Source organism: Triticum urartu, chromosome 6A (assembly GCF_056163025.1).
Source record: "Triticum urartu cultivar PI428250 chromosome 6A, HENAU_Tu73, whole genome shotgun sequence".
In the NCBI taxonomy this organism is placed as follows: Eukaryota; Viridiplantae; Streptophyta; class Magnoliopsida; order Poales; family Poaceae; genus Triticum; species Triticum urartu.
Window position 1 is genome coordinate 478,955,187 of NC_141878.1, and position 22,240 is coordinate 478,977,426.

At 48.0% G+C, this 22,240-nt stretch overlaps 1 protein-coding gene across 2 annotated transcripts; it reads right to left on the bottom strand.

Moving 5' to 3' along the window:
• Positions 1 to 9,721: 9,721 nt before the first annotated feature.
• Positions 9,722 to 18,491, bottom strand: LOC147965781 (oligopeptide transporter 4-like). Of its 2 annotated transcripts, XM_087526927.1 has the most exons (7): positions 18,462 to 18,491; positions 14,917 to 15,372; positions 14,694 to 14,791; positions 11,058 to 11,636; positions 10,722 to 10,974; positions 10,452 to 10,634; positions 9,722 to 10,345 (listed from the first exon to the last, which is right to left on the bottom strand). In XM_087526927.1, the coding sequence occupies exons 1-7, from the start codon at positions 18,489 to 18,491 to the stop codon at positions 9,722 to 9,724; spliced, it is 2,223 nt and encodes a 740-aa protein (XP_087383053.1). The 2 variants fall into 2 exon arrangements, with proteins under 2 accessions (XP_087383053.1, XP_087383052.1); XM_087526926.1 differs by lacking the exon at positions 18,462 to 18,491 and having other exon boundaries at positions 14,917 to 15,429.
• Between the last annotated feature and the right edge of the window lie 3,749 nt (positions 18,492 to 22,240).

Below are 22,240 nucleotides of genomic sequence, written 5' to 3' on the forward strand. Positions count from 1 at the left end.
CCGGGACTAAAGGGGGGCATTGGTCACAGTTCGTGGCACAAACCGTGACCAATGCCCCCCTTTAGTCCCGGCTGGTGCCACCAACCGAGACCAAAGGCCGCTGCTTCCCGCCCTTTGGGCTACTGAAAAGAGGCCTTTGGTCTCGGTTGGTGGAACCAACCGGGACTAATGCCCACCTTTAGTCCTGGTTGCTGCCATGAACCGGGACTAAAGGCTCTGCTATATAAGTCCACACTTAGGAAATTTTCGCCAACTGCTCCATTCCCCATCGCCGACGCCGCCAGGCTGCTCATCCACCTCGTCGCCGTCGTCGCGCCCTGCCCCATCCCCGCGTGCTTGCCGTCGCTGCGCCCTGCCCCGTCGCCGTCGCCGCACCCTGTCGCTGTCATCGTCGCGCCCTCCTGCCTGTCGCCGGACGCCCTGTCCCGAGCTTGCTGCCGTCCGCCCTACCCTGAGCCCCGCCTCCTCGTCCCCATCGCCATGTGCCGCCTCGAGCCCGCGGCCGTCCCCGTCGCCGTGTGCCACCCCGAGCCCGTCGTCCCCGTCACCGCGTGCCGCCCCGCGCACGCCATCCCCATCGCCGGCATCCCCGAGCCCGCCGTCCTCCTTCCCGTCGTTGGCCTCCTCTCCCCGTCGCCGCCCGCCCCTAGTGAGCTCCCCCCTTTCCCATCCCCGTCGCCGACGACGCCACCCATTGCCGCCGCTGCTCTCTGTTTATGGATATGGCTATATATGCATGTATTTTCTCTGTGTATATATGTTCATATATGCAAAAGTTACATTTTTAGAAAATCATCTATATATGTTCATATATGGAAAAGTTCTATATGAATGTGGCTATATGTATGTTCATGGAAAATAATTTTGCTCGATGATCTTTTTGTTCACGATGTTCATATAATTTTTTTCATGTATGTATAAATGTCGATATGAATTGTACCTATGATGTTTTTTATTCATAGATGAATAAGTATGTGGCTATGTATGTGTATGTGGCTATGTGAATATGCAAAGAAGAGGAGATGAAGAAGATGATATATTTTCTTATTTGTGGGTGTGTCGAGAGGGTCATCGATAACTTTAGTGAATTTTAGGTTATTTTCATTTTAGGTCATGGGTGTGTCGAGAGGGCGGCCAAGGGGTCAAGGGTCGTCGAACATGAGAGGGGGGATGATAGATGATGATGAGGGGGGGAGGGGGGACGTCGGACATTCATGAGAGAGGCGGGGAAGAAGGGGAAGAAGTGGGGGTCGAGAGAGGGTCTAGGGTCGCCGAGGGGTCGAGGGTCGTCGAACATGAGAGGAAGAAGAGGATAAAGAAAAGCGGAATAAGAAAAAAAGAGGAGAAGAAAGAATAGAGGAGAAGATCTCCTCTATTCTTTCTTCTCCTCTTTATTTTCTTCTTCTTCCTCTTTTTTTTATCGGGAACGAGGGTCGTCGAGGGTCGTCGAGCGGTAGAGGAAGAAGAAGAAGAAAAAAAAGAGGGGTCGACGGTCGTCTAGGGGTCGAGGGTCGAGAGGGGGTCTAGGGTCGCCGTGAGGGGAGAGGAAGATGAGGAGAAATAAATAAGAAGAAGAAAAAAGAAGAAAAAGAAGAGGAGAAGAAGAAAGGAATAGAGGAGAAGAGAAAAATAGAATATATATTCTATTTTATCTTTTCTCCTCTATTCCTTTCTTCTTCTCCTCTTTTTTTTCTTCTTTTTTTTCTTCGACACGTGGGGGGGGGGGGTCGAGAACGTCGAACATTCATGAGAGAGGCGAGGAAGAAGGGGAAGAAGAGGGAGAAGAAGAGGAGAGGAAGAAGAGGAAGTCTTCTCCTCTATTCTTTCTTCTCTTCTTTTTTCTTCTTCTTCCTATATGTATTAGTTTTTTTATTTAGGTTGTTAATTAGTAGATATTAATTTTGTTCATATATGTATGGATGCATGTGATATGTATGTATGTATGCATGTATCGGGTATGTCGTTGTCGATATACCCCCTACCCGATAACTTCGACATGAGGGGGTCGAGAGGGGGTCTAGGGTCGCCGAGGGGTCGAGGGTCGTCGAACATGAGAGGAAGAAGAGGATAAAAAAAGAAGAGGAAGAAGAAAAAAAGAGGAGAAGAAAGAATAGAGGAGTAGAACTCCTCTATTCTTTCTTCTCCTCTTTTTTTTCTTCTTCTTCCTCTTTATTTTATCGGGAACGAGGGTCGTTGAGGGTCGCCGAGCGGTAGAGGAGAAACCCTAAATAGAAAGTATCATCGGTGTGAGATACATGTACCGTCGGTTTCGGACACTACATCCACGTCCCACAAGTGGCGCGGGCTTCGACGCCCACGTCACTTGTGGGACGTGGATGTAGTGTCCGACACCGACGGCCACATGTATCTCACACCCACGATACTTTCTATTTAGGGTTTCCTCTACCGTTCGGCGACCCTGACCCTCGACGACCCTCGTTTCCGATAAAATAAAGAGGAAGAAGAAGAAAAAAAAGAGAAGAAGAGGAAGAAGAAGAAAAAAAAAAGAGGAGAAGAAAGAAGAAAAAAAGAGAAGAAGAGGTACTTCTTCCTCTTCTTCTCTTTTTTTTCTTCTTCTTCCTCTTTATTTTATCGGGAACGAGGGTCTCCGAGGGTCGCCGAGCGGTAGAGGAGAAACCCTAAATAGAAAGTATCGTCGGTGTGAGTTACATGTACCGTCGGTGTCGGACACTACATCCACGTCCCACAAGTGGGGCGGGCTTCGACGCCCACGTCACTTGTGGGATGTGGATATAGTGTCCGACACCGACGGCCACATGTACCTCACACCCACGATACTTGCTATTTAGGGTTTCCTCTACCGTTCGGCGACCCTGACCCTCAACGACCCCCGTTTCCGATAAAATTCTTCTTCTCTTTTTTTCTTCTTCTTCTCTTCTTCTCTTTTTTTTCTTCTTCTTCCTCTTTATTTTATCGGGAACGAGGGTCGTCGAGGGTCAGGGTCGCCGAGCGGTAGAGGAAACCCTAAATAGAAAGTATCGTCGGTGTGAGATACATGTGGCCGTCGGTGTCGGACACTACATCCACATCCCACAAGTGGCGCGGGCTTCGACGCCCACGTCACTTGTGGGACGTGGATGTAGTGTCCGACACCGACGGCCACATGTATCTCACACCCACGATACTTGCTATTTAGGGTTTCCTCTACCGCTCGGTGACCCTCGACGACCCTTGTTCCCGATAAAAAAGAGGAAGAAGAAGAAAAAAAGAGGAGAAGAATGAATAGAGGAGTTCTTACTCCTCTATTCTTTCTTTTCCTATTTTTTTTCTTCTTCCTCTTATTTTTTTATCCTTGAAGCGTTGTCGAGGCCACCCCAAACCCTAGAGAAGCAGCGTCGAGGCCACTAATTAATATTAGTTCTACGTTTGCCACTAATATATCCATCTGTCATGTTTGAATAATAATTGCCATGTTGTAAATATTTGTAGAAACTATGGACACCGCCCGAGACGAAGTACAAGAAGAGTTGTTGGGGGACATAATCGCACGAGGAAGTGATGCCGTCTGCTCGTTGTTTCTCAACGACACCGATAGTCTGGAAGCAGCTATGATTATGATGGCTCCGGTGACCTAATGCCGGTGCAAGAAGGAGACCGTGAGGACGGCTCCGGTGACCCAATGCCGGTGCAAGAAGGAGACCGTGATGACGTCTCCGGTGACCGAACCGAGTCCGGCCAGGTATATATATTAGTTAAGCTTCTGTTGACTAGCTAATTGATGCATTCATTGTTTTGGTATGTACACATATTAATTAAGTCTTTGTTCTTTTTTCTAGCCCTCCGGATCAAGCACAACTTCGGTAAAGAGATGAGGCCCGAAGAAAACGTTGAGCTCGGATGAAAAGTTTGAGATCATAGCAATCGCGCCCGACGGCCAACCGGTTGAACCCCTCCGGACAAAGAGCGCATTTGTTGCTCAGTGCAGGGTTTTGGTTAGGGACAAGATCCCGATCAGCATCCAGCAATGGTTAAAGCCGGCTACAGAAGACCCTGAGGTGTCTTATGTCAATGATATGCAGAAAAATGATCTTTGGACTGAGCTGAAGTCAAATTTCACCCTACCGCTAGAGGATGATCCAGAGAAGCCAGTTAAAGAGCAATTAATCAAGTCTTTTGCTCTTAAGAGGATGGCAGAACTATTCAGGAGGTGGAAGAAAGAGCTGAATAAGTTTGTCGAAAATAAAGAGACCACAGAATTCAAGGGCAGATATGAGAAGATCAGAGATCACTGGCCCGCATTTGTGGCCGACAAGACATCGGAAAAGAGTAAGAAGATGTCGGCGACAAACAAGAAAAATGCTGCAAAGAAGAAGCATCACCATCGCACAGGGTCAGGTGGCTACCTCGTAGCCCGGCCTAAGTGGGCCAAGACTGAGAATGATCTGGTTGATAAAGGGATCGAACCAAAGACAATTAACTGGCCAGACCGTTGCCGGACTTGGTTCTTCGGGGCTGGCGGAACCTTGGACCCTGTAACAGGGAAGTGCATTTGGACGAACGATCAAATGGACATACCAGTCAGGAAGCTTCAACAGTATATCGAAGCAGCGCAGCAAGGGACGTTCTTTCCAGGTAGAGAGAACGACGAGCTCACAATGGCCCTCGGGAATCCTGAGCACCCTGGACGGACACGAGGCACGCCAGGATCCATTCCGTGGAAGGTTGGGTTTCCGGACGCAGGCGGTTACAAATCCCAGGAGAGGAGGAAAAAATTGCAGCAGACCCAAATGCAGGCGCTGCAAGCAAGGGTACAAGAGATAGAGGAACGAGAAGCAAATCGCAGCAAACGTACTGCCGAAGCTTCCCCTGAAGCTACCCCGCCATCTCAGCGGAGAAGCAGCGTGGCTTCCACCGAGCTGCTTCAGCCGGAGCATGCCTTGACGGCTCCTGCCAGCTATCTCGTGGATGCTATCACGGAGTCTCAAAATTGCCACCTTATGACGCAATGGATGAATTTGAAGGTCAAGGCAGCTGTTGGCTCTGTTTATCCTACTGAACCCGGCGCAACTTTTCACTGCCGGCCGATTCCAGAAGGATATGCTAGGGTGATGGTGGATGAAATAACGGAGGGATTTGAGAACCTCCAGCTTGACCACCCTACCGGTGAAGGGGAGACTAGGCTAGGGTCTGCTCTGAAGACTCCATGCCTATGGCGGAAGGAGCTCATCAACCTTCCGAACTGGACGCCTCCGCCTCCTCTGGCAAGTCAGGGCACTCCGCCTCCTCCACCGCCGCCTCCTCCTCCGGCGAGTCAGGGCACTCCGCCTCCTCCACCGCCTCCTCCACCGCCTCCTCCTCCGGCGAGTGACGATCAGGGCACTCGACCGGCTCCTTCTCCGGCACGTGGCGGCACTCCGCCTCCTTCTCCGCCTGCGCCGACGCGCCCGAGCAGCCAGCCTCCTCCTTCTCCGCCTCGTCAGCAAGGGCGGAAGAGACCTGCCGCCGCTCCGGCTGCTCCGGCGCGTCGTAGTCCTTCTCCTCCGCCTCGTAAGAAAGTAAAGAAGACAGCCGCTCCGTCTGCTCGGCCGGCGTCTAGCAGTACAGCCAGAGGCGGGAGGACATACAGATTGGTCCTTCTCTGAAGACTCCAGAGAAGTTACCATATGAGAGGACCCCGGAGGAGAACATGAAGATCGCGCGAACCGAAGTGGATGACTGGTTTCAAAGGTTGAAAGCAAAGAGACATCCACCTCCGGAGGAGAAGGTAGATCCGGTGAAAGCGAAGCGCACTCTGGCTGCCCTGACAAAACCACCCAAGTCTCCGCCGAAAGGAAACTATGAGCGCATTATTGGAAAGGAATTTGCCGAAGCGGAGCGGTCAGGAAGTACTATCAGTGATCAAAGGCTGAAAGAACGACGAGCTGGGAAACAAATTGCCCAGCTCGACGAACAAGCGAAGCAATCGTGCCCCCCGCTCAAGGTGCCTAGCGACAACGTCGCTAATGATCCGAGGATGGTGCTCGGTTATAGCAATCTTGCCGATTACCTGCCCGACGATGTACATTATGAACCCATGGAGGTGCAGATACAAAGATACGAGTACGGGAAGCCTCTTGTCAAAGATGAAAGATCTCTATCAACGATGATGCGAAGATTGCATGATTGGTACTTGAAAATCTGCAGAGACTCTGGGGGGAGGAGTACTTTGTATGTGAAAGTTAAAAAGGAGCATGACCTCGTTGGAATTGAACTGTTGCCTATTCCATTTGAGGAGTTCTTTCAGTTTTTCAATCAATTGGCCCTCGATAAAACAACGGTCACCTGCTACTGTCTGTAAGTAGTACTACTTCTGTCATTAAGTCTCTCTATATAGCTCAGCTCTTTCATTGCATGTATTTATAATCATCCTCACTATATTATGCAGATTGAAGATCGCCGAATTGAAGAAAAGACAAGTCGGTGATATTGGGTTCATTAACACATATCTCATAGATGCAACTCAGGTTAAATTTCATGCCGCAGATACCGAGGCCAACTTGCTACGATCGTTGGTAATAAATGAAAACAAAGATATAATACTCTTTCCTTACAACTTCAAGTGAGTGTTACTGTCTTGTGCGTATTCGGTTTCCCTTATATATATATTAGTCAAGGTTATAGTAATGTAATTGATGAGTTATGCATGTGTGTGCAGTTACCACTATATTCTCCTAGAGATTAAGCTTGAGCAGGGACTAGCAACTGTCTTAGACTCAAAACGAAAAGATGCCCAGGACTATGCGGACATGACTCAAATGCTCGAGAAGTAAGTTATCAATCATTATCCACCATATCAGCAACTTTGTTCATTTTCTGATATATCAAGTAATTGTTTTCTTTGTCTGGCAGGGTTTGAAAAAAATTCTCCAAAAAAGCTCCAGGACTCCCGAAGAAGCTGCAATTTAGACACCCGAAAGTAAGTACTATAGTAGCATGTTCCACGCATCTCCTATTGATTTGGCATTCTTGCTTATCAGTTTGATTGACCTCTATTTCTTGTAAAGTGGTTGTGGCAGGAAAAAGGGAATGATTTCTGTGGATACTACGTTTGCGAGTCCATCCGCCACACGACCTGTGAGTGGGGCTACACTGACGAACAATATGAAGTACGTAAATAACAACATTCACAATTTTATTTTATTATCATCATTTGTGTTGAGTTTCATTCATTCATATATATGTATTAACCCCCTTCTTCAAATTAGATGTTTCGGAAGCGGGATGAACTCCTAGCACCAGCTCGCATGCGAGCAATTCAAGAGGAATTGGCGGCATTCTTTCTTGACCATGTGATCGCTGAAGACGGAGAATACTATGTGGATCATGAGTCCGTATGATTATATTTGTAAGAGATAATTATTGTATATATGTAGCCGGTAGTGTCGGATAGATATACGAGAACTTGTTGTTCGACCAATCTCTCGGAGAAGGAGAGGTGGTCGATATCACTTCTCTCTGTATGCATATATGTTCATGACGATCTTCTGTTTCCTTCGTTTGCTTACTAGCTAGCTAGCGTGTCTAGTCCTCTCTATACGTATGTATGGTACGTAGCGTCGACCAAGCACGAACATAAGAGAGGACACTTCTCTCTATTAATTATAGCTAGCTAACACAATATATGAAACACCTAAATTAACCCCCCAAAACCCCCAACCCCCCCCCCTTTCAAAAAAACAAAAACCCCAGCCACAGAAATGCTGACGCGTGGATGTCTATTTGGTCCCGGTTGGAGGGTCTCCTGCCTGGGCTCCACGCACAGGCCACGTGGAGGCTCATCAGTCCCGGTTCTGGATTGAACCGAGACTAAAGGGGCAGGGCATTAGTACCGACCCTTTAGTCCCGGTTTAGGAACCGGGACAAAAGGCCCTTACGAATCGGGACAACAGACCCTTTTTCTACCAGTGCAATATAACACCTAATTTTGGAAGTTCATTATTTGTCTAAGTAACATAAAGTATACCATCCCTGAAATATGTTGTTGGTAACACCAATGTCCATGCAACAAAAGCAACCGTTCTCAAGAAGCCGAACTGAAAATGCCAATATCAGTTGTCGTGACAGCCTGAGACATTGTGAAGAGGAACAACTAACCATTAAATGACTGTCATTGGACTCGTTCACTCCGCTTGATATATAAGGGTAGTGGTTGATGGGCCGTCTGAAGATTAGGATCTTAGTACTCTACTTGAGGTCCATGCCCTTGTTGTGCATCATGACATTTGTGGGTGTGAACATCTCCAGGAGCAGCACCTAGTCTGAATATGGAAAAGATATTACTGCCCCTAATCGAAACAACAGAAAATACATAACACCTCTCTCTAAACGTAGACATGCATCCCACTTCGTTTACCGCTCGAACGCTCGACCACCCTCCCTAAAAGTTGGTCCTCCTTCGCCCCCAAAATCCCACATCCCAAGATCGCGTGAGCTTATGCGGAGGATGAGCTCAGATAGTTGGAGGCGTGGCAGCGGGGAGGGGAGGGCGCCGTGGCATGAAGATCTTTGATCATTATTTGTTTGTGAGCATGGCGTCGTGCGGCTTGCGTTTCCACTGCTACTCGCTTTCTCTGTCAAGCCCGCACCATCATCAGAGCTGCATCGTGTACTAGCATGAGCACCGCATTAATTGGGCTCTCTTTTCATTAATTTCTTCATTTGCATGTCTAACGAATCCATTAATTCCTAATCCTGTTAATTATTTTCTTCTTTTTAAGAAATGTTTGTTGTCCTCTTCTCTTCATTCCACATATGAATCACGAATCTCGGGTCTCTCCTCCTCAAAGGCATTTCTTATTGGTTCTTGAGTTGGCTTACCGAGTTCAACTCACATATGTATATAAATTGGTCGAATTATATGAAAGCGGGTGAGGTGGGACTAAATATATATGAACCATCTCTTCTTTATACACCAACGAGCTGGTATATGCCAGTTTGGCACACGTATAAGTTGTGCGGATCTTCAAACTGAGCACAAATGGTAGTTAGTTCAGTTGGTCGCAGTGGAAGAAATAGCCTCGTATGTTGCGAATTCGAGTATCTGCTCTGGCAAATATTTTTGCCTCCTTTTCTATAATTGTACTACTGGGCCGGCTTTGTTGGGCTGCTGCACACTATGGGCGGGGCCCAGCTAAACTGGTTTTCACTTAATTTTTGGACTGTGGATTGAATACTGAATTGTTAGTACGACCTCGCGTATCGTAGACGGACGAAGAATTGGGGTGAACACACCAAAGAATTCGAGAAATGTGCCGTCTTTTATTATTAGGTATGGATATAAATACATAGATGCATCGTGAGGATGCAACAAATACACAATCAATGGTGTGTATTCAGCGTCGTACAAAAACCGGACATTTATGTCGTGCGTGAAGTAGGCTCTTTGTGGATCAGTCCGCCTAAATTATCTTTTTTTTACCCGCAAAAAAAATTTGCCTTCTTTTTGTCAAATCATGTCCAGTTCTTTTCGCAAAAAAATGAAAAGGAAAAAAAATGTCAGCTCTATTTTAGTTTGGTCGTTCTTTACGAAATGTGTATCTTACTGTATGATGCGGGCATGAACTATTTCCGGTTGAATAATTTTGATGCGATATTTGATTCATTAAAATTTCTTTCACCACAAATCAGAATTGCTAGGAGTGTGACAGTATGTCACGAACACAATTGCAAAGGATTATGAGTTCATGACCAATCTTGAGGTATGGGAGAAGAGACATTTAGCTTAGAACACAGGGCACACACTTTCCGGACCCAGGTCGACCCCTTTAGCGGTGGGGCATATGGCCAGAGGGCAGTGCTCGCCGGCCGTGCCCCACCAAACAATGTTCCGGTTCTGCATGGTGAGCGCGAAGTAGAGCAGCACCGCCATGAAGGCGACCCCTGCGTCCATCGCGGCGGAGAAGATGTAGTTGTACCGCTGCCACCACCTCTTCCGGTACCGGAACACAAAGAAGTTGAAGATGGTCCCGACGAGCAGCCACGAGTTGTAGTTCACGGCCGTCGCCGGCGGCATGCTGGCCGTCGCGTTGATGAGCACCGGCAGGTTGATCAGCAGTATCCATTTCTTGTCGGGGAATATCCTGTGGAAGATGTAGACGACGAACGGAGACGCGGCGCCGATGAGGAAGAAGTAGTTGATGGCTGCGTAGTTGCCAAGCGGCCCGAAAATGCGCCGTGGACCAACGAGGCCCCAGATGACCGACGCGTCGAAGAAGACCCGGTCGTTGGGGCACGTCCATGGGCTATTCGCCGAGAGCTTTTCGATGTGGCAGATGTTCTCCACGGAGCCGAGCAGCCACCATGCCACGCTGAGGTTGATTGTGCCGGCCACAATTGTACCGACGAACTGAGCGTGAACAGAGCGTGAAGGTCAGTACGTAAGTTTTATCTTTACACACATGTTACTCCTCTGCTTTGGAAGATGATCAGATTGAGGGGTTCTTTTAATTTACCTGAACAAGGAACATTGATCTGGGGGGTATCTTCATGTAGTGGCCAAGCTTGAAGTCCGAGAGGAAGGCGACGGCCTGTGACATGCTCATGTAACCATACACCTTGAAGCAGACATTGGCGATGGGGTAGCCGGGCCTTATCAGCCCCATGGCGTACTCCGCGATGACATTCAGACCAGGCGACTGCCGTCCGTCAATTTATAAATGCCCTTTGTCAGTTTTCTTGCAAAATTGCAGGAGATTACACTGCAGATTCTTAAATTCACTTGCCTGGTTCGTGGTTGCCGTGATAATGCTTATGGGGAGGGTGAAGACGAAGGACATGCCACAGGCGAAGACGAGGCCCCACCATGGGAGCTGAACCTGGTCGATGAGGACGGTGCAGAGGATGAGGGCCACTGCCATCGACAGTACCGTCAGCGAGTAGAACCACCACGCCGGTATGTCCTCGTACGTCCTCATCAGCTTCGTGTGGACGTCAGGATCCTCCCGCCGCGAAACTCTGAACCGCTGGTAGATCTCCCTGCACATCGGTCCATGTCCCATTTCAGTTCGGATACCAGACGTGATCACAGTAGGTCGACGTGCAGAGATGAGAGCCCTTACTTCCCGTAGAAGAGGCCGACGTGCGAGATGGTGGCGGCGATGGTGGCGAAGCTGAGCCCGTAAGAGAGCGCAAAGAAGGTGCTGATGTTCACCATGCCGAGCTTCCCGTAAGCGTCAATGTCGAGCTCGAACTGCTTGTTCACAATGGCGTCGATGTCGTAGTCCGTCCCGTTGGACATGAAGAGCTGCGTGGAGAAGATGGGGAACGTCTTGGCGTGGTACAGGTTGGTGCCCCAGTACGCCGTGGGCACCAGCACCCAGACGAAGAAGACGTAGCCGACGAAGATGTTGGCGATGGCGAAGAAGGGCGTGATGAGCGGGCTGCCGAGGTAGGAGGCGACGGTCTCCCAGTCGAGGGTGAAGGCTCCGAGGCCCAGGCCTTTGAGGCCGGAGCCGAGCTGCTGCGCGGTCACCGACTTGGGGAACGCCCAGCACACCCATGCGATGGACGTCAGGCTCTGGAAGATGAAGCCTGGCAGGGCGTAATACGAGAAGCTGCAGATGAGCACCACCAGAAAGAACTTGAAGCGTGAGATTTGGCGCGAGCCCTTGGCGAACTCTTCCTTCTCGTGCAGTGCCCTGGTACAGCAATGCAGGTGTTGTTAGTGTCGTGCTACATGCCGAGGCATGATTTCATGATAATGTATTCGATATGGCTACCACTTACAACATCCTGAATCTGTCTGGTTACTAATTATTTGATCACCTGGTTATCATTTTAAGTGGGGGCCTGGCCCCACACTCAGCCCTCTTTTGGCCCGCTCTTACTCTTGCCCTTCAAGTCTTATACTCCCCCTGTCTCATAATATAAGAGCGTTTTTGACGCTAGTGTAGTATCAAAAACGTTCCTATATTAAGGGGCGGAGGGAGTATATCTCAACACTTACAATACAAAGTCGTGAATATTCAAGATCGATTTTGATATTTTCAGTTGATCGATAATTAACTATTTCTAAGGCACCAGGAAAAACCATGCGATTAAAACACTAGGATCCGTGAAAATGTAAGAGGATAAGTAATATGGATCAGACAGCTATCACCATGTCGACTGAAATATACTCCCTCTGTTTCATAATGTACTGCATTTTTTTGTTTCTAAACGTCAAACATTTTTATGTTTAACCAAATTTATAGGATAAACTATCAACATCTAAAATACTAAATGAATGAAATATAGAAGTACACTTCATGATGAATCTAATAATAGTGATTTTCTATCGTGAATGTTGATATGTTTTCTTTAAGCTTGGTCAAATATAAACATGCTTGATTTTCAGAAAACGAAATATGCACCACAGTATGGAACAAAGGGACTAATAGTTAAAAATTAACTGAAATGGTTGCTCCTTTTGCAGGGAAAAAAACATAATCACTCCAATCCTTTAGTTCATTGAGAGTCCTTTCAGAATTTTACAATTATTCCCGATCAAACCACACAAATTAAGTGCCCTCAATCATCATTTCATCTCCCTTCATGTATAGTCCATCCATCATATCTTATCAGATTTGTCAAGTCCTATATATGGGTTGGGTTTGCCGCGATGGCATGGACCCTTCCGATGACTCGCAACAAGTTGCTTATCGAGCGAGTTCCTATGTGACAAGAAACGATTATATTAAAATTAAATGTTTTTATAAAGGTGTTTTGACCACTCTCTAAGCGGCGGGAACTTGAGTATGTTCGATGCCAAGATTGGTCTTCGGGGGGTAGGTTGTCATCTCACCACCCCCTCTTAGCCCTACCTTTCCGCAGCTAGGTGGTTTTTCTGTATGTATCTTGGGCATGTTTCTACTGTTGCACCAGTAGATTGAACTTTGGTGTGATGCTTTATCTGTAAATTGGGGCGAAAGCCTATTTTCTGAATGTCAGAGTCTAGCTAGATCCAATACTTATGCTCCACAGATTATGGAGCTATTTTTCGTTGTTGCCTTTTATATCTTTAATTAAGAGTGAATAGCATAAAACTACTACTTTACAGGCTAGGGTTCCAAAAAATTACCGGTTTTTAATTTTTCTTAGATAACTACCAAATCAGAGGTCGGCTGTTTTAAAAAGCCCAAATTGCCGAGTGCTTATCTATTAACCGTGATTATGACAGGTCGGACCCGCACCTAAACGAAGCTTTAGTTTGACCGTTAGTTTGACCGTTAACTGACATGTGGGGCCCACATGTCAGCTTCTCTTTTCTTTTTCTCTTTCCTTCTCTCATCTTCCTCCTGTACTCTCTCTCTGTCTTATCTTCAACCTCACCGGCGACCATCTCCTCTTCCCTCGCATGCCCACTCCACCGGCGACCTCCCTTGTCGCGCCCACCCCGCCGGCGACCCGCTCCTTCCCCTCGCGCGCCCACCCCGCCGGCGACCGGCTCCCTCCCCTCGCGCGCCCACCTCGTGCGACCCGCTCCCTCCCCTCAGGTCGCCACACCGCCGCTCGCCATGCGGAGCCGCCTGGGGCGCCGCCAGCCATGGGTCTCCGCTCGGGTCCCGCGCTCCCGCCCGCCATGGGGAGCCACCTGGGGTTCGCCGCAGGCGAGGCAGAGCGAGCCGGCGACCACAGGCGAGGGCGCGCATGGCAGCGGCCACGGGCAAGGGGCAGCGTGGCGGCGGCCACGGGCGAGGGGCAGCGTGGCGGCGGCCACGGGCGAGGGGCGGCGTGGATCCGGCCACTGCGGGCGCGGCTCGCCGGCTACAGGCGGTGCACGGCGTCGGCCCGGCGGAGGTGGCATCGCGGCCATGGCGGGTGCGCCGGAGGACCTGATTGCTTTTTTTGAAAACTTCCAGGGACCTGATTGCTTTTTTAGAAAATTTCCAGGGACCTGATTGCTTTTTCAGACACTGGCATGTGGCCCCCACATGTCAGTTAACGGTCAAACAAACGGTCAACCAAACAGTGCGTTTAGTGGCGGGTCCAACCTGTCATAAACATGTTTAATTTTTTAACAAAGAGGATTTGGGGTTTTTTGAAACAATCAACCCCTAACTTGGTAGTTATCAGCGAAAAAAATAAATTTGGTAGTTTTTTGAAACCCTGGCCTGTAAAGTAGTAGTTTATGCTATTTACTCTTTAATTAATGACAGCCTGCCGATTGGAGCCAATTTTAGCACCTTGGTTCAGAGTGACGGCTACTGATAATACTATGTGCACAACTTGTTTCTAGTAGAAAAAAACAGTGACCTGTTCTTCTCGGGAAAGATGGTTAACGCACTTGACACTAAAAAAACATTAGCTCGGCCCAGCTTTTGGTTATGTTATGTGGTTCTTGTCACTTTACCTTGGGGCAGTACCTTTCTCCATCGACTTCGTCGACAAACTGGGGAGAAGGCAAGTTGTAGTATATGTACTTAGTACAGCTATTTGAAGCTATGCGTGTTTCAGTAAGTTTGTCTACTCGAGGACAAACCAGTAATGAACGAACCACAGCGGATCGTTGAGAGACGGATACTCGTATAAATTTAATGGGGCAGTTCTTTGTTCGCCCGTCTCCAAAATGCAAAATCTAGTGGCAAAACCAACAAAAATCCAACCAACTCAAGCCATCAACGATGCGCGTACAGTAAAAAGAATGTAATACTATGCAAGAAGGCGACCAAACGAACTTGAGTAGAGTGGGTATAGTGATCGTCAGAGGTGCTCACCGGAAGAGCGAGACCTGGACGAGCGTGCTCGGCCACCACATGTGGGCCGGCTCCACCACGTACTTGCGCATCAGCCCGGCCCACCCGTACCCAAGCACCTAGATCGATTTGATTTCGATGCCACAGAGCAGAATTAAGAAAGAGTAGCATGAAAACTGGGCTCGGTGGCCATCAGAAAGAACACCAACGCATATAGTATGAAACTATGAACTAGAGTACGTACCTGGGTGGTGATGATGAGGAGCCAGGCGGCGATGTAGGAGATGGAGCGGCCGTAGAAGGCGCGGATGATGTCGACGATCATGACGGCGTAGGCGTTGCCGTTGCCGAAGGCGTAGCCGGCATTGGCGAAGATGGAGATGAGCACGTGCTCCTTCATATTGAAGGGCCCCGGGTTGAGGCTCCACTCCCCACCGCCGAGCAGCGCCGGCGCCCGGAACTTGCGGCGTGGCAGCACGCGCGCCAGGAAGTGGCCCATGGGCAGCGACGCCACTTGCACCGTCAGCGAGGTGATGACGAGCGGCTCCGTCCGGTAGGAGAAGAACTGGTTGAGGAAGCTCAGCAGCGAGCAGGAGAAGAGCCCGATGCTCCACATCCGGAACGTCCACACCGGCAGCGTCGGGTCGTCGACAGTGGGGACCGTTAGCCGCACCTCCTCGATCGGGGAATTCTCCTCCTCCTCCAGTTTGCCGGGGGCGGTGGCGAGGCCGCGCTCGTCCGCCGCTGTTTCGCCCATTGCTATGTCCGCTGTACGTCTATACCGGAGGGGGTGGTGGTATGGGAGGTCTGATGGCCCGGCCATTTATAGGGGTGCTGGGGTTTCAGGGGGAGCAGCTACTATTGTGTCCACATTCTTTGGGCGTAACGTTTGCTTACCACATTAGTGTTGTCAGGCTTCTCCTAACAAAAGACTCGGATTAAATTATTATTTTTGCCATAGATGGACTCAGATTCATTTTGTGAAAGAGAGAAGTGCATATTTCAATGGGAAATACACGTCAGCACCCGGGTGCTCTACCCCTAAATATTAAATTCAAAAAATACCAGGATTTTTTTTAAAATCTGGAATCTTGGGATATCAAACCCGGGTGCCCAATCTACTGTCATGTGAAGTTTCATAAAAAAATATGAGGAAATGTATCCGTGACGAAGAAAACGAAGTCCGACCTACTATCCACCAAACAACTATTTCTATACATAGGAAGTATTATTATTTTCCCACGGATACGGTTCCTAATATTTTTTCACGAAATTTCACACAAAAGTAGATTGGGTACCTAGGTTTGATATTTCAAAATCCCCCAAAAAATTCAAATTTCCCCATATTTTTTGACCTAAATGTTCATGTAGAGGGGCAAAGCACCCAGGTGCACAAATCATATTTCAACCCCTAACTCTTGCCCTAGTCTAATTTACAACCCCCAACTACCAACCCATCCGCGTTAGAACCTCGGACTCTTAAAATCGACCAGGATTCAATCCTCCCCTCCCCGTTGACCAGATTTAACCCAGTTGACCATCCAATCAACATGTCCAGTGTGCAAGCTACGTCAGCAAATAAAAACAAATTTTCCAGGAAAAAACAAAAAAAAAACTCTAAAATAAAAGAATAGTATTTTCCTAGAAAAAAATGGAAAAGCAAAAAACTTAAAATCAGAATAAAATAAAATTTAAAAATATATGTAGAATCAAGAAAACATTGCTAAGCACCAAGAAAAGTTTTTGAACTTTTTATTCAGAGTTTTTAGAAAACATCCGCGGACTTTTTTTCCCAATTTTCCAGATTTTTTCAGAATTTTGAACTTCTTCAGAATTTTTAGAAAACAACCCCAATTTTTTGATTACCAAGAAATTTGAAATTTTTCTAAAAAAATGATTTTACATTTTTATTTTTCATTTTTTCTGGAAATTTTGAATGTTTTCCTAAGGTGGCGTAGCTTGCTGACTAGATGGTCAATTGGTCAAAACCAGCCAGCAGGGAGGGGAGGGTTGAATCCTAACCGGTTCTAAGAGTTCGGAGTTGTAATGTAGACAGTATTGGAGTTGAGAGTTGTAAATTAAACCAGGGCAAAAGTTGGGGGTTGAAATATGCACTTTCTCTCTTTTTGAAAACATTTACAGGGCAATCGCGATTGTTGCGAACCTTAGTCAAACTTTGTGATGTGAGATCTATATGCGTTTGAAGGTACCAACTACACACCGCTCGGCATGAACGGTTATCTATCTTATAAACCAACAACGAGGTATCAACTGCACGACACTGAGGCAAAAGGGTAAAACATGGAGCAAAGGCGCGAGTGAAGTTGAGCAGAGATTGGACCTGAGATAGAGGGAATTCACGATACATGGCTTAGGATTACAAGTGGAAGCACCAATGCCGAGATGAACTTGTACATCTCAGAGCTAAGGGGATGCTTGCTGGAGAAATGAGAAGAGCAAGAGTGGTCATAGTTAGGTCAGGTCGGTCGAAATAGCATTGTAGCACCCTCGGTCGTGGGCAAGAAAGAGAATCGGCCGGGAAGGAGGGGTGGGTCGACAAGACAATGGAAGGCGATGATATTGCCACAGACGAAGTGATAAGTGGCACAAGAAAAATGGGTTGGAGTGAGTGGCGGAGGCGCATGGGTTAGAGGCGATGGGAATTAGGGTTAGGATTAAAGTGGCGTAGGCTTTTGGATGAATCGAGATCCAATGCTAAGAAAAATGATTGGGATCTCGAACTTATTGAGTAACCTTTTATTTCATGAGAGAGTACCAAATGACAAGTGTAATAGTAAACCTCTTGTGGCGGAGCTGGCTACCATGGATTCATGATTTGACAACCAGCTCTTTTTCAAGGTGAAATGAGTTAGGAGATATGGGCATGAAGCTCAAGTTCAACAACTTCTTAGAGTCGAACAGGAGTACTGGCCTCAGAGGGGTAGGCAAAAGTGGATCACACATGGTGATGACAACACGGTGTATTTCCACGCCTTTACGAATGTGAGACATCGTATGTGTGGCCTCTTGCACGTCATGTTGGGGCAGTGGCTCCTCTTGGTGTAGGGTGAGATCAAGAGGCATGTTTGCTATTTTTCACATCAAGTTGTCGGGATCGAGGGAGCATCGTCTTACTGGCCTTGGCCCCAATATTCGGGACCCCACGGAAATGACACGCTTCCCCTTCCATTCCTTCCAAAAGAAATTGACCGCGCCTTATTTAGCATGAAACCCATACCGCCCTGGGCTCAATGGCTGGCTTGTTTCCTCTTTCGTAAATTTTAGGGTTTGCTTAAAGAGGATGCTTACGAAATGATTAACGGCTTTGCCTTGGGTACCGTGGATATCGTATCTTAAGTTTGGCGTTCCCTCTCATCCCTAAAGTCAAATGCATAGATCCAGCAAGCATTTTAGATTAGTCGCTCGTATTAACATCCTGTTTGAAATTGCAGCTAAAGTTTATGTGAATAGGGTGTAACACCCCGAATGTAATTTTCCATAATTGTAACTCCAAACTCTTGCCATTTTCGGCTATGCGATATGATATTTCCTTCATGGTTGGGTTTTTGTTTTGGTTTTGCATTTAGGTCATGTCATGCATTTCATCTCATGTCATCATGTGCATCCCATTTGCATCCGTGTTCGTCTCATGCATCCAGTCATTTTCACCATTGTCCGTTTCGCAATTCGACACTCCCACATGCACTCGTGCACCCCTCTAATCTTGCTTCGTGAGCAGGAGACAAACCTTCTCGGAATGGGTCGAGATTTGTCGAGTGGCCTCGGTACATCACCGGCACACCGTCTGTCAAATTTCATTCCATTTGGAGGTCGTTTGATGCCCCAACGGTTAACCGGGTAACCGTAAAAGCCTCTTTTGTGTTGCAGCCCAACACCCCTTCAAAACAGCCCAACAACCATCTAAACCCCCTCCATACTCTCCATCGTTGGATCATGATCATGTGGGCGAAAACCGCACCTCATTTGGACTCTCATAGCTCCCTCTACCTATAAATATGTGCCTGTCCCCGAAATTCCCGCATCCAAAACCCTAGCAATCTTCCCACTCCGCTGCCGGACGTGTCCGTCCGCGCCGGACACCCGCGCCGCCGCTGCCCGGACGAACCCACGCCTGCCACATCAGCGCCCGGCCGCCTCCGCCGCCGACCGACCACCACGCCTCGCCGGTGCCGTTCCACACCGCCCTGCCACCGCACGCCGCTCCTCGCCGGCGTCCCGCTCCGCCGCCGCCCGAAGTGCCCGCGCCTCCCTCCGCGCCGCCCGTGCCAGCTCCGGCCGCTCCGGTCGCCAGATCCAACTTCAGCCGGTCCCCTCTCCGGCGAGCACCTCTGGCCACCTCATCCTCTCCTTCTCAGGTGAAAACCCGACGACCTCCGGCGAACCTCGATCTACGCGCCCGAAACCATAGATCCAGTTTCGGATAAGGTTGACCCCCGAATTTCTTCTAAGTCCCGAGATCCCTCTAATTTTTATGCCTTGTTCATCATGCCATAAATCCATGCTTGTAGCTCCGATTCATGCATATGATATGTCGAAATGTTCGTATCGTGATGCTCTTCATGTTAGTGCCATTTGCATGCATGTTAATGTCCGTATTGATGACTTTATCCTCGTTGCAAAAAGGCTATATGATGTTAACTTTTGTCTGTTAACAGAACTTGATGATTTGTCATTTTTGTTGCATTTTGTGTGTTCATCCTATGAGCATGATGTCTACATGTGTTTTGAGCTTCATCATGCCAAATTTACAGGGGTTCAACTCTTGTATTTTTATGAGCTATGCGGTGACTAGCACAAGCATGCAAAGTAGGCTCCGTGGTGTTGCTGACTTCAGACACGGTGTTTTGCCAAGTCCTTTTCCTGTTACATTTTGATGCCATGTAAACTTGTTGCTACCATGAGATCCATGCACATTTTTTAGATAGTTCAGTAAGCATGTTTTCTAGATGTGGTATTGATCTATCCATTCACATTCCTCTGGTTGCAATTATGGAGTGCCCTAGCATGTCATTTGCTTCCTCTACTTTTGCTAAATATTATTCCTGCCAGATTGTTAACATGATAATCAATATTTCCAAGTGTTTTGCTAGTGATGCATGTACCCTATGAACTTGATCTTTCCATGTTTAGCCTATTAAATATGTCTACTTAGTGTTGGTTACCTTGCGATGCCATGAAATTCATTGTGGTGAGTGAATTGAGCTTGTAAAGTTGCCATCATGAATCTGTTTATGCCATGCTCTATTTTTCTTCTAAGTCTGAAACTGTTAACATAACTTTCCATGTTTGCATGGGTGCCACATCAATTTCCCTGCCTCTTTGGTTAAAGATCAGTAAGGGAGTTTTGTTCTATGTGTTTAGCACTAGCATGACATGCCTTTTTTGCCATGATATTTTCCTATCGCATTTCTGTTGGAAATATTCCCTAGAGGCAATAATAAAATGGTTATTATTATATTTCCTTGTTCATGATAATTGTCTAATGTTCATGCTATAATTGTGTTATTCGGAAATCGTAATACATGTGTGAATACATAGACCACAACACGTCCCTAGTGAGCCTCTAGTTGACTAGCTCGTTGATCAAAAGATAGTCATGGTTTCCTGACTATGGACATTAGATGTCATTGATAACGGGATCACATCATTAGGAGAATGATGTGATGGACAAGACCCAATCCTAAGCATAGCTCAAAGATCGTGTAGTTCGTTTGCTAGAGCTTTTCCGAATGTCAAGTATCATTTCCTTAGACCATGAGATTGTGCAACTCTCGGATACCGTAGGAGTGCTTTGGGTGTGCCAAACGTCACAACGTAACTGGGTGACTATAAACGTGCACTACGGGTATCTCCGAAAGTGTCTGTTGGGTTGGCACGAATCGAGACTGGGATTTGTCACTCCGTATGACGGAGAGGTATCTCTGGGCCCACTCGGTAATGCATCATCATAATGAGCTCATTATGAACAAGTGGTTGGTCACGGGATCATGCATTACGGTACGAGTAAAGTGACTTACCAGTAACGAGAATTAACGAGGTATTGGGATACCGACGATCGAGTCTCGGGCAAGTAACGTACCGATTGACAAAGGGAATTGTATACGGGATTGATTGAATCCTCGACATCGTGGTTCATCCGATGAGATCATCGAGGATCATGTGGGAGCCAACATGGGTATCCAGATCCCGCTGTTGGTTATTGACCGGAGAGTAGTCTCGGTCATGTTTGCGTGTCTCCTGAACCCGTAGGGTCTACACACTTAAGGTTCGGTAACGCTAGGGTTGTTGAGATATTAGCATACGGTAACCCGAAATTTGTTCGGAGTCCCGGATGAGATCCCGGATGTCACGAGGAGTTCCGGAATGGTCCGGAGGTGAAGATTTATATATAGGAAGTCAAGTTTCGGCCATCGGGAAAGTTTCAGGGGTAATCAGTATTGTACCGGGACCACCGAAAGGGTCCCGGGGGTCCACCGGGTGGGGCCACCTATCCCGGAGGGCCCCATGGGATGAAGTGGGAGGGGAACCAGCCCCTAGTGGGCTGGTGCGCCCCCCTTGGGCCTCCCCTGCGCCTAGGGTTGGAAACCCTAGGGGTGGGGGCTCCCCACTTGGCTTGGGGGGCAAGCCACCCCCCTTGGCCGCCGCCCCCTTGGAGATCCCATATCCTAGGGCCGGCGCCCCCTAGGGGTCCTATATATAGTGGGGGGAGGGAGGGCAGCCACACCCTAGCCCCTGGCGCCTACCTCTCCCTCCCGTGACACCTCTCCCTCTCGCTGAGCTTGGCGAAGCCCTGCCGAGATCGCCGTTGCTTCTACCACCACGCCGTCGTGCTGCTGGATCTCCATCAACCTCTCCTTACCCCTTGATGGATCAAGAAGGAGGAGACCTCTTCCCAACCGTACGTGTGTTGAACACGGAGGTGTCATCCGTTCGGCGCTAGGTCATCGGTCATTCGGATCACGACGAGTACGACTCCATCAACCCCGTTCTCTTGAACGCTTCCGCTCGCGATCTACAAGGGTATGTAGATGCACTCCCCTCTCCCTCGTTGCTAGATGACTCCATAGATTGATCTTGGCGATGCATAGAAAATTTTAAAATTCTGCTACGTTCCCCAACAGTGGCATCATGAGCTAGGTCTATGTGTAGTTTCTATGCACGAGTAGAACACAAAGCAGTTGTGGGCGTCGATATTGTCAATTTACTTGCCGTTACTAGTCTTATCTTGATTCGGCGGCATCGTGGGATGAAGTGGCCCGGACCGACCTTACACGTACGCTTACGTGAGACTGGTTCCACCGACTGACATGCACTAGTTGCATAACGTGGCTAGCGGGTGTCTATCTCTCCCACTTTAGTCGGATCGGATTCGATGAAAAGGGTCCTTATGAAGGGTAAATAGAAATTGCCATATCACGTTGTGGTTTTGGCGTAGGTAAGAAACGTTCTTGCTAGAAACCTATAGCAGCCACGTAAAAACTTGCAACAACAATTAGAGGACGTCTAACTTGTTTTTGCAGCATGTGCCATGTGATGTGATATGGCCA